The sequence below is a fragment of the Macrobrachium rosenbergii genome, chromosome 12, assembly GCF_040412425.1.
Source record: "Macrobrachium rosenbergii isolate ZJJX-2024 chromosome 12, ASM4041242v1, whole genome shotgun sequence".
In the NCBI taxonomy this organism is placed as follows: Eukaryota; Metazoa; Arthropoda; class Malacostraca; order Decapoda; family Palaemonidae; genus Macrobrachium; species Macrobrachium rosenbergii.
In genome coordinates, this window is record NC_089752.1 from 101859759 (window position 1) to 101871959 (window position 12201).

At 37.1% G+C, this 12201-nt stretch overlaps 1 protein-coding gene across 1 annotated transcript; it reads left to right on the forward strand.

Moving 5' to 3' along the window:
* The first annotated feature begins 8874 nt into the window (after positions 1 to 8874).
* LOC136843795 (uncharacterized) lies at positions 8875 to 11462 on the forward strand. Its single transcript, XM_067112541.1, has 2 exons — positions 8875 to 9161; positions 9819 to 11462. The coding sequence occupies exons 1-2, from the start codon at positions 8875 to 8877 to the stop codon at positions 9925 to 9927; spliced, it is 396 nt and encodes a 131-aa protein (XP_066968642.1). The 3' UTR covers positions 9928 to 11462.
* The last annotated feature ends 739 nt before the right edge of the window (positions 11463 to 12201 follow it).

Here is a 12201-nt window from a genome sequence, read left to right on the forward strand (position 1 = left end):
GTGTGCATATTTATTTAGGTATATTATATTAATCTATAAACACACACATTCATACATATGTATATACACATATATGCATATATGAATCACACATTCATACATATGTATATACATATATATGTATATACATATATGAATATGTACACATACGTACATATATTTATATGTGTGTGTAGGTGCGGGAGCAATAATTACGCAGTCAACAAATGGTGTTTGCTTTATCGTTTTGTTACTACACACTTCAATTTCAGAACCGACAATTGTAAAGTGTATAATTACATAAGGGTTTTCTCAGTTAATCTAAGTTATTAATTACCGTTGAAGAGATATTGCCGAAGAACTGAATTGTTAAATAAAAATGCCACCAAAGTAAAATGCAGACCTCTACCACCAGATTTTGTAGCTTGTTGGAAAACTTAATACTAATAATTGCGAATCACTTAATTAGCTCTTCACGAATATGAAGAGAGAGGGTACCGATAATATATAAACTTTTAGCGGCATTACAAATGCTCTAAGGTTAGGCGCATAAAACTATAGTCTGTTTTAAGAATAACCACACGAATTTCGAAATCGAAAACAGCAGCCTTTGTTGTTACCTTCATTACTGTACGTGAGACAAAGGTTTCATGGTAACCAGTCTTAGCTGACAGATTTTCAAGTGACTCTTACTTGTTCATATCATATGAATTTTTAGTGGCTTCAATTGGTAAAATTTGCAGAATTCAGTGGAAGGGAAAGATGGTGTAGTCCTAATAAGACTTAAAAATTGCTGTTACTTGCAAAATTAGTGGATTCTTCCTTCAATATTTTAAATCTAACCTCAGTTTACTTGTTCCATGAAGTGCGGTTCAGGGAAAGATCGGAGTTCAGGTACTTAATTCCGTTGTTACCAGAGAAGATCGTTTTCTCTTTCAAAGAGGATGGCTCGCAACTACCGAGAATCTTCACATTGTTAGCAAAGTCCTTAAAATTTGGTTATCGGTATTCTGCAAGTTTCGCTCAGCTCATCACATTCCCTAAGGAGCATGTTACTCATTAAATAAAGGCCACATTAGGTTTCCTAGCAAGGAGATTTATCGAAAAACAATTTTCCCGACCTTTCCACTGCAGTAGAATTCCTATGGAAACAGTCTCATACGCTGATTTTCGTAAGATTAAGAAGAGAGGTCATAACCAAGGTTAATCTTGGTTTCCCAGTTTCTTGAAACCTCACTGCAAGGGCGTAGATATTTAGTCAAAACATGAAGTTCACATTCGGAATTACATTCAAGGTATCTTAAAAAACAGAGGAGCACCATATGTGATCTCTTAGTGTGTGTGTGTATATATATATATATATATATATATATATATATATATATATATATATATATATATATATATATATATATATACATTCAAACAATAACAGGAGATGCACACGATTGTGTATAAGAAGAAACCACAGGAAAATAACAGTCAGAAAATTCGTGTCAAGAGCTTTTCTCAAATTTGTGATCCGACGATATATACAACAATATATATATATATATATATATATATATATATATATATATATATATATATATATATATATATATACAGTATATGTATATATATATATATATATATATATATATATATATATATATATATATATATATAATCACCACCCCGATTGAGTAGACTTGAACAAAGAAGACATCATTACTAGTACACTCTCTTTTAACTGCGGTCTGACTTGATGAAAACTTCAGTCCTAAATATTAGCGTTATTGCAGCTTAACTCACATAGAAGCCTCACCAGCATCATGATCCCTGCTTCTTAAATCCCTAGGCATTCTTTGTGATTTAAATACATCGTATCCATGTGCATCTGTTCTCATTTTCTACGAATATTGCTAAAATACAACAATTTCATCATACTGAGATCCTCGGTGCATATCTGGCGCACTCTTAGGCCTATCTTTGAACTCAAGCACCTTTTGTGTTTATATACAAATCTGTCTATATATCTGTATATGTATGTATACATACATATATATATATATATATATATATATATATATATATATATATATATATACATATATAAATATATATATATATGGATATGGGTGTAATGAACACGAGCACGTAATTCGCTGGTGTGTTAGGCTTCAGAATCCTGCCCGGGAAAAACCTCAGGTAGGCTCCAACTTCTTTTATGTCTTTGGTAGGTCAGTCACTACTGCCTTGGCCTGTCACTCGGAAGACCGACGTTTGTGCCCGGTGTTTTAAGTCAGAATATATATATATATATATATATATATATATATATATATATATATATATATATATATATATATATATATATATATATATATTATATATATATGTTTATATATATGTTTGTATATAATATAAATATATGCAATATACATATATGTATATATATACTAGCTGACCAACCTGGGACTGCCAGGGAAAAATCTGAATGACAACCGATAAACTCTCTCTCTCCCTTTCCTCTTAAGATAGTTGCTTCAGTTACATTGTCCAGGATTTTGGACATTTTATATTTCACCCCTTCTCACCCCCACTTCCTACTGGGGCTGAACTTGGACTTGAAGGGTATTGGGAGAGTCACCATTCATCTCAGTGACCTCGAAAACTATGGATTAGACTCTAATATCTGTAGTTTTCGCCTACTTTTACATGTCAACCCCTTTCCACCCCCACCCCCTTTGATACCTGTGATATCTTACCCCCACCCCCCATACTCCTTTCCAGATAGTGAATCATATGTAAACTGAAATGAGGTATGATAAATTCGTAAGTTTATTTAGTTACTAAGTCTAGGGTTCAATCTCCTTTAATCGAACATGACAGTAGCGTTCAGGCTCACTCGGGAATCGAACCCAGTAAGATTTTGCAGGAGAGTCGGACTTCCTAGACTTCGGCGTCCTTCTTGCTTGTGGAAGTAAATTATTCACTGGTAGTTTGTCACAGGATTCTTGATTTAATGACGCATGATCTCATGTGAGTCATTTCCCCTAAAATGCATAAAAATGGCAAGCGCGCAGAGGTTCGAGTCACACTGTATTTATATCTGGGAGAGATAAACTGAACTGAATATAGAATTTAGGCCAAAGGTCAAGCGCTGGGACCTATGAGGTCATTCAGCGCTGAAACTAAAATTGACAGTAAAAGGTTTGAAAGGTGTAACAGGAGGAAAACCTCGCAGTTGCACTATGAATCAGCTGTTAGGAGAGGGTGGAAAGCATGATGGAAGAAAGAGAATATGAAAGAAGGTAAGGAGGTATAGTAAAAGGAACGAAATGGGTTGCAACTAGGGGCCGAAGGGACGCTGGAAAGAACCTTAAGTAATACCATCAGTGCACCGCGTGAGGTTCGCTGACGGCACGACCCCCCTACCGGGCATAAAAGTGGAAAACACGCTAAGGTTCGACACACCGTATTTATATCTGGGAGAGATGAAGCAAAGTTGTTCATTTTGAGCTCCTTCCTCCTCGCCGCCGTATTATGTGTCCACTGGAACTTGAGACCCGAGATTAAGAGCGATGTAATTGCAGCTCTCGGCGATTTCTATCGGCTCTCCGGTTTCCCGGGTTACAGGCTTCTTCGCTAGGCGTAACTTAGGTAAACTCATCAGGAGGCTTTCATGACTTTGGACTCCCCTAAAACTCGACCCATGTTCTGTGGCAGCGAGAGATCTCTTCTCCCGGGAGCTACCTGTGCTGTTTTTTCTTTATTTCAGGGTAATTTAGTTCATTACGCTCGTTAGCATTTAGTTATCTTGGAAAAAAAGTTGTATCTCCTTAGAATTTCCTCAGAATATGTAGTACGAATTTACCCCAGTTGAAGCACCCTGCCTAGGTTTCCATTATGTCAGGATCAGATTTCCCGGTGCTTCTAAGGCGCAGACTATTTTAAGAGAGAGAGAGAGAGAGAGAGAGAGAGAGAGAGAGAGAGAGAGAGAGAGACGATGGGGGTGGGGTGGGTGGGGGCTTTTTATCAAAATTTCCCACTCAGAATATTGCAAGAGATAATGATATTGTGACTGTATACTGTAATCGAGTGGAAAAATGCAATGACTTTGACTGAAGAGACGGTGTGCTCTGCCATCAAAGAGGTCGTATTTTCAGTTGCTTATTTTGATGGAAAAAGGGTTCTATATGGAAAAATGCAACGGGACTGACAAAGTCTCACACAATTTTTCTCCGAAATAAGCATCAGGCATTACTCTTATTTTAAAATTTGACAACTTCATCGTGGCACTGTCTAGGATACATTTAAACCGATGAGTACTTGTTAATAATTTGTATGACGTGTTGCACACTGGCATTGCAATTTTTATAAACAGAAAAGATTCTACAGATGTAGGATTAGTCAACGGTTTTGTGCAATAACCAACGTCCGATATTACCGCCGTTCTTTCATGGAGATTGATTTTCAAGTTTATCGGCCTAATGTAAAGGCAAATATTCAAGCAAAGATTTGACACCTTTTTTTTACGAAGAGCAATTATTTTACAAGACTCTTTAAACTGTCTTTTCCTGGAACTCGCAGATACGTAGATCACGTTATATACCGCGTGTGCATCGTCGTGAAAAAAATATATATGCAGTATATATCTCTATGTGTATATACAGTATATATATATATATATATATATATATATATATATATATATATATATATATATATATATATATATATACTGCATATACAGGTGTGTTTGTGAGTTTGTAAGAGCTGGAATGGCAAATTAGTAACAGATGTCACAGGTAAAACAAAAATTTTGATGCTCAGTACGCTAGTGAGTGGGAGAACTTTTGGTATCATAAATCCCATGGCCTTTGTTTGTCTGTTAAAATGCAAATCCACCAATACAATCAGCATGAGAAATTAAATAATTTATTTCTGTTAGGGTCATCGCTTTCTTTCTGTCATAACAAGAGAATGCCCTAGAATGGAACCTAGTGTAGGACCCCCGACTTTCTGGTCATAGGTTATGTAGCCTTAAAACAAATAGTAAAATGTCTCTTATAATACAGATTCGAAACCTAACTGTTTGTCCTTAAATATGCAGATGAATATTTTCATATAACACGGTATTAGAGCAATGAAATTGTCCACCTATCTGACCCTGACAACGAGGAGGAAGTTTCTTTGACGTAATTACTAATAATCTCATCTCTGCTTTGATGAATTGTATCAAATTCCGTGGATTCAATTGCATCAATTCTATTTAGGGTTATTGCACCCTTCCGCTGAGCGAGTTTGTGAAAAAGCCGGTTTAATATGCGTGAATATTTTAGAATTATGCCGACATATTACGTGTACTTTCTTTTTTTAGTTTAGGTAACTGCATCGTTCATAGTTATGGGTCACTATTAGATTTACATAAAGCGACCGAGACTGGGGCCCCATTGTATAGTTTACCAAGACGCGAAAGCACAAAAAACATAGGCAGGAATAGGAAAATAAAGAAAGGTATATCAGAGGAACACGATTTTAAATGTCGCTTCCGCTCACTCGAATGATTCAAGCGGTAGGTTGTCCTCCAAAATTTGAAGTCTGGAAATCACTTTACTGACGGATGAGGTTAAAACCTCTCCTTACGAAATGAGTTTCGGTAGTCCAACTTATGAACCATTCTGTTTCAGACGTAGTTCAAACCACTGGGGCAGTGTTTATTTATTTATTTTTTTTCACTGAAGCAAAAGGGCGTTCTTTGGTTTGTAAGCCCGTCCGTTTTTTTTTATTTCTTTGATGGAAATAAGAGAAATATTAGTTTTTCTCCTTTTATATACAAGCAAATCAAACCCGCGGACTCAAGTCATGTGTTGGATTTAATGGTTATGTTTGAATACTGGCATTTTTATTATACATGTTCATTACTCTGAAAAAAAAAATTGAATACAAAAAGGAAAAACCTTTCATAAATGTTAAATTTTTTTGGACAGAAGAAATTCTTCAGTTTTTTATGTATCATAAGAATTTACTGGAACACACGTAACTTATAAAGTACTTCAAACCCTCGGAGAATAATCCAAGCATGCAGGACCGCCGTTATAACGTACGTTTAAAACACCTGCTATCTTGTTATGTTATGCAGCCTCAGAGTGACTTGCTGTATCTGAGCGGGTCAGCGTGTGCAAAACTCTACGGTAATTTCTTACCACCTTCTATTGTCAGTACTCTTTCAACTAGTCTGTCGCTGAATATATTTAAGAGGCATAATATGCTTGAAGGTCTCTCTCTCTCTCTCTCTCTCTCTCTCTCTCTCTCTCTCTCTCTTAGCTAAGTTGATCTTTTGTAGTCACGAAGTGTTTGCCATGGGCTGCTTCGAATACGATGCCAACATTTTTCAAAATTTACGAAATTAAAACCTTTTAAACATGGGAACTAAAATAATGTTCTGTTTTGCAAATAATCTTGTAGTTTTTACATAGGACTTTTATCGTATTGAAAACTTAACTGAATATATGAATATTTCATGTCTAACATGAAACTAAAATTATGCTGACTACTTCTCGTCAATGAGCGAAATACTACGTTCTTTGTCTGAAACTGACGGCGATAATTCTAAACGAAATCCGCATCCAACGGTAAATCTACAGCACCAGACGATGCCAGAGATTAGAGCTTCCTTCTTACGGCCCAGAAGGAAAATGGAGTAACCCAAACCTGAAGACCAGACTCTTTTATTTGAAAACTTATGTAATCATCACACCGTCACTGACATCCAGTTTGGTCATTGTCAGTGTCTTGATAATCAGACTGGCACTACGGCAACACTCCCGTAGGGGAGTGTAGTGTCGCCTGTGCACCTCACGCGGTGCACTGTAGGCATTACTTGGGTTCTTTGCAGCGTCCTTCTGGCCCCTAGCTGCAACCCCTTTCATTCCTTTTACTGTACCTTCGTTCATATTCTCTTTCTTACGTCTTACTTTCTACCTTCTCGTAACAATTGTTTCATAGTGCGGCTGCGAGGTTTTCCTCCTGTTGCACCTTTCAAACCCCTTTACTCTTAATTTCCCTTTCAGTGATGAATGACCTCACAGGTCCCAGCGCTTTATTTTCCAATTCCACTACGGCAACACTGCTCAAACTTTCAATTTTATCAGTTCATATTTAAACTTGTAAAATTAACACTCCAAATCGGTATAATATGCTCATGAACAATCCTGACTTTTATTTGGGATTTTCCAGGCGTATTTTAAAATCATTACAAAAAAGGAATAATGAAGAAGGTACAAAACATAAAATCCCGTGAAAAACTCAGATTTTCATTCGGTCGGAGTGAGGTAAAGGAGATTATGCCTGGAATGCAATGCTTAGAAATTAGTGGTTCTTCTTTTTTATTTACTGGGAAAAAATGTGGTTTAATATTGGTCTTGCACGTGAAAGTTAGCTCAGGGAACATAAAAAGGTATTTAAATAAGCCTCATTTAAGCAAACTGTTTTAAACTGTCGACACTGATTTCATTTGGACAAGCAGAATTTTTATTTACAATTTACGTGACCTTCGCACAGACGCTGGTGAAACTGTGAAAGGCAAAACCGTGCTAGTCACAAAGAACAGAAGAATTCGGACGGGCGCACTTCAGTCGAAATGCAAAGGAATTCATTCACTTAACATCTCCCACAAGAAGTATATTTAAAAATTTTCCTACGGCATGAAATGCGTTATGAACAAAGTCGCGCAGTAAATGCCAAGTCTGTTTAAGTCTGTTGATTATTATCTCATGTTGTAGACGGAACTACTTCAAGAGGATCTTAGCATCGATAAAAGAGCATTCTTTAGCGAGGCAGATTGCACACTGTGCTAACTAAGCTGCTTACTTCCGTCTGCCCTTCAGGTGAAAATCCGAAGTTCTCAAGTGGCTCCCTAACTTCTGTTTCGAAATTATTGCCTTCTATTAAGTAGCAGCGCAGAGTCAACGAGAACTGCAAATGAATCCTCGGTCCTTTCTCACTAAAATAATGTGGCGGAGGGTGAGGCAGATATTAATAAATACTTTTATCTAGAACAGACTTGGGCGAGCATGATTTTCGTCTTTTTTTTTATTGACCTGTTTGCTTCAGCGGTTGGAGATAAATCACTTTTCCTTGTAGTTGGGATGATTTATTATTTCAATCAAACTTCCTCTCATTTAAAATGTTTAATTCTTGAGCCAACGCATTGCGAGATGAATGGCAATCAGCATCAAAGGTTTCCTATAGGAGAGAAACAAATTTTTTTTGTGAGCATTCTTTTATTAAAATGCGCTAAAACGTTAGATATAATTTTTTGAACCACACCGGGATTTATTTACAAAAATAAAAGCGTGGTCGCCAAACATGGAAGGAAAAATCCGTAGAGTTATTAACTTATTGTACCGAGTCAAAGGAGGTATGAAAAATCCGAAGATTTTCGTACAAATCTTGAGATACTGGGAGAGGTCACTGTCGGGTTACTAGAGGTCACTGCTGACCTACTGATTATGTAAGGTTGTACTGTCACCGGAATTGAGTAACCAGCAAAATTTCAAGAACATCGGACGAAGGGAAGAGGTCGAAAATTGAGTTGAAAATTTGATCCAGACAAACAGACAAAAAGAGCAAGCTAAATAAAAGTGTACAAAAAAGGAAGATACGGATAAGAAAAATAATTTTTTGGAAAACGTGCATTGCACAAAATCTAGTATAGTTTCGGAACACAACGTTCTATCACCAGTGTAGGTAATAGTTTCCCATACTCAGGGAAGTGTTTTTGGACGTTGATAATTCATGCTCTGATGCCAGTGCTTTTAGTTTTTGAAATGAATATATAATTTGACGCTGGTAGTAACATGCTTTTATTTTCCAGTTTCAGGTAGTGGAAGAAACAAAACTGCAAAAATGTTGCCCAACAGTCAGTCCTCCATCGAAGGCCCCAGCAAGACCCAGACGAGATACAAGGGGCTCTTCACTTCCCAGATGGCCCCGACCTCGAGAGCCTATTGCATACTCTTCAGCTTCTTCATCGGGGTCCTCATGATCACAATGGGATCTGTCTTCTACCACGTTATTGAGATCAAGCCCATGAGCGGGGTCCATCCTATCCACACGCCACCAGTGGCCCTCGCCTGTACACTCATAGCAGCCGGCATCGTTTTGGTGCTTTTGAGCGTTGGAGTAGCATGGAAGTAAGTTCTCAGTTCTTGTTCTTGCGTCCGAATTAGTGTTGTTATTGCTATCATTTCTTCTCCGTACTCTGGAAGTTGAGGTTTTTCAGTAATAAAATGCAAATTTTCATAGGAAAAACTTGAAGATTACATGATATATATGAAGGAAAACAGCTGTTTCTAAATTTAAGGGTCACAGAGCCACCGTTACCAATCGAGTACTCTTTTTACTGTTTACTATATGTTCTCTACAACGAAATAAAGAAAATAAGATTTAGATGAGTAATCGTTCACCTTCCCCAGTTTGTGCACAAACTAGGAATCATTAACCTTTCCCAGCTTGTGCACAAACTAGGAATCATTAACCTTTCCCATTTTGTGCACAAACTAGGAATCATTAACCTTTCCCAGTTTGTGCACAAACTAGGAATCATTAACCTTTCCCAGTTTGTGCACAAACTAGAAATCATTAACCTTCCCCAGTTTGTGCACAAACTAGGAATCATTAACCTTTCCCAGTTTGTGCACAAACTAGGAATCATTAACCTTTCCCAGTTTGTGCACAAACTAGAAATCATTAACCTTCCCCAGTTTGTGCACAAACTAGGAATCATTAACCTTTCCCAGTTTGGACACCAACAAAATTGTTCATTACACTAATCTTTCCCTTTTTCGCAGGCTTGGTATGGATGACGGAGACGATTCTCTGGAGGACGACTCATTCGCTTTCGCCAAAGACGACATTTTGGACCAGTACCACCAGTTTCCTCCGAAGAACCCCGTCTGAGAGTTCCGCCACGCCCGTTCTCACCGTCGTATTGAATCTGTGTCAGTATGAGCGCTACTTTTTATAAGGCGATTTCCAAACACGCTTTGCAGGAGATGGAAATTATCTCCTGTTTCCCGGACGTGAGAAAATGTCAGTGAGAACGGTGTGAAACCAAATAAGAAAATGTGAAGAAAGTGAAACAGTGATTGCACTTAGGGGACAAGAGAATCAAACCAAAGATTTCCACCACGTGTTTTGAGGAAAGAGTCAATTTAAGACATGACAATAATCGAGAAGAACTGTCTCATTCGCACAAAGTGTTCCTTCCAAATTTGTCATGAAGAGCGTCCTTTAAAAAAGGCAGCCGTGTTTAAAACCGAAGAGCTCTATTATACACCAAAGGTGGGGAAAGTGGTGGAAGCCAGCCTCTTCAGGGCCAAATCGAGTCCTACACGTGAATGGGACACAAGCTACCCACCGCGAACAATTGGTTATTGTGCAGCGTTACTGTGCCTCAGTGATTTTACAACCAAAGTCAATCTTGTAATGTCATGGAAAATTGTGTTGAGTTGCTTAAAGCAAGTACAACGATTTCCAGTTTATTTATTCATGTGATGTTTTCACTATATTTTTATCATTATTTATTCGTATGCATTTGCATCACGTTTTTCATGCTGGGTACTTGTTGACATAACTTTCTGGTCAGAAAAAAAAACGGTAGCTGCATGAAGAATGGCTCAAAGGAAGTCGTTTCATGTTCTTCAACAACGTTATCAGGGTATTAAAATTAGCCTAAAATTATGAAAAATAAGTTTTGTAACGTAGATGATCGTAGTATTTGACTTCATTTGCAAAATAGAAATTAACGACACAATCAGGACCCATGGCAAAGACGTGGGAAACAAAGTGTTCCGACTAAAATATGAATCATAATTTGCTTCCATCCACACGCTAAGCAAAACCCTTCCTCCAGGCTCATTCATAACTGTCATATTATCATTTATTCAGATCATTGATATAGTCATACCCTACCGTTAAAGTCATCCTTCTCATAAAGCATTTAAAATACAAAATACACAGTGAGGCCTTGATAAAAATGTATTTTTTTTTTACCGTCGAAGTGCCGGGAACTACTATTCATTCTTGATTTTCTGCTGTACTTAAAAAAATGTTTTGTACGTAATTTCATTCCTGTGGTCATTATAAAAGACTTCTGCTTGCATAAATATCAAGAGGAACTTGTGATTTTTGTATCTTTGCCCGTGCAAATCATTTACTTTCATATTTTGATAGATATAGCTATACTTACTCTAGAGTGTTTATGCACTAATAAAGAGTGGTCGATGTGAAACGCAGCTATCTTTTATAAAATGCTGCTAAAACATCTGTTTTATAAAATACTGCAAAAAACCTACAATATTTTTCAATCGTGATTTTAACCTCTGTATTTAATAAAGCAGTTGAGCTGTTGTTCCTTGAAGATATTGTCTGAATCTTGAAATATTTAATTTACACAATGTACTTTTATATGAATCATAAACATCATTTATAGTCTTTTCGTATGATTTCCATCCCCCAGCCCAAAAGATTAGGCAAATATCTGTGGATAAGTTCACTCTCTTTTTTTTTTTTTTAATGAGGACCGAGAAATTAATCATTACCACTGAAGTAAAAATAAAGTGCGCCTAAGTTTCTTCGGCGCAATTGAATTTTCTGTATAGCCGCTACAGCGTATAATCAAGGCCACCGAAAATATATCTGTCTTTCGGTGGTCTCGGTAAAATTTAACCACGGCCCGTGGTGGCCTGTCCTATACCGTTGCCAGAAGCACGATTATGGCTAATTTTAATCTTAAATAAAATAAAAACTACTGAGGCTAGATGGCTGCAATATGGCATGTTTGATGACTGGAGGGTGGATGATCAACATAACAATTTGCAGCCCCCTAGCCTCAGTAGTTTTTAAGATCTGAGGGCGGACAGAAAAAGTGCGGACGGACAGACAATAGTCTTCTTTTACAGAAAACTAAAAAGTCTTAGCAAAATACTGATCAGTGATACTTATTAAACTGCTTGATAATTCACGCCAGGAAGGCCTTACTCAGTGCTGATCAGTGACAATAGTGAAAACTGTGATAATTCAGAAAATACTAGTGAAGTTGATGGGACGCTATCAAAACATTTGGAGAAAAATGTTAAATTTTATCTGAACATACAATCACTGATAACCATCTGATAATCTACAATGATGATGAAAGTACTTAATCACCTCCCTCTCTCTCTCTCTCTCTCT

Bases quoted from the DNA above. Each gene is read 5' to 3' on its own strand.
- LOC136843795 (XM_067112541.1), top strand. From the start codon at position 8,875: ATGTTGCCCAACAGTCAGTCCTCCATCGAAGGCCCCAGCAAGACCCAG. The intron at 9,162-9,818 runs GTAAGTTCTCAG...CCTTTTTCGCAG, and splicing joins AGCGTTGGAGTAGCATGGAA to GCTTGGTATGGATGACGGAG.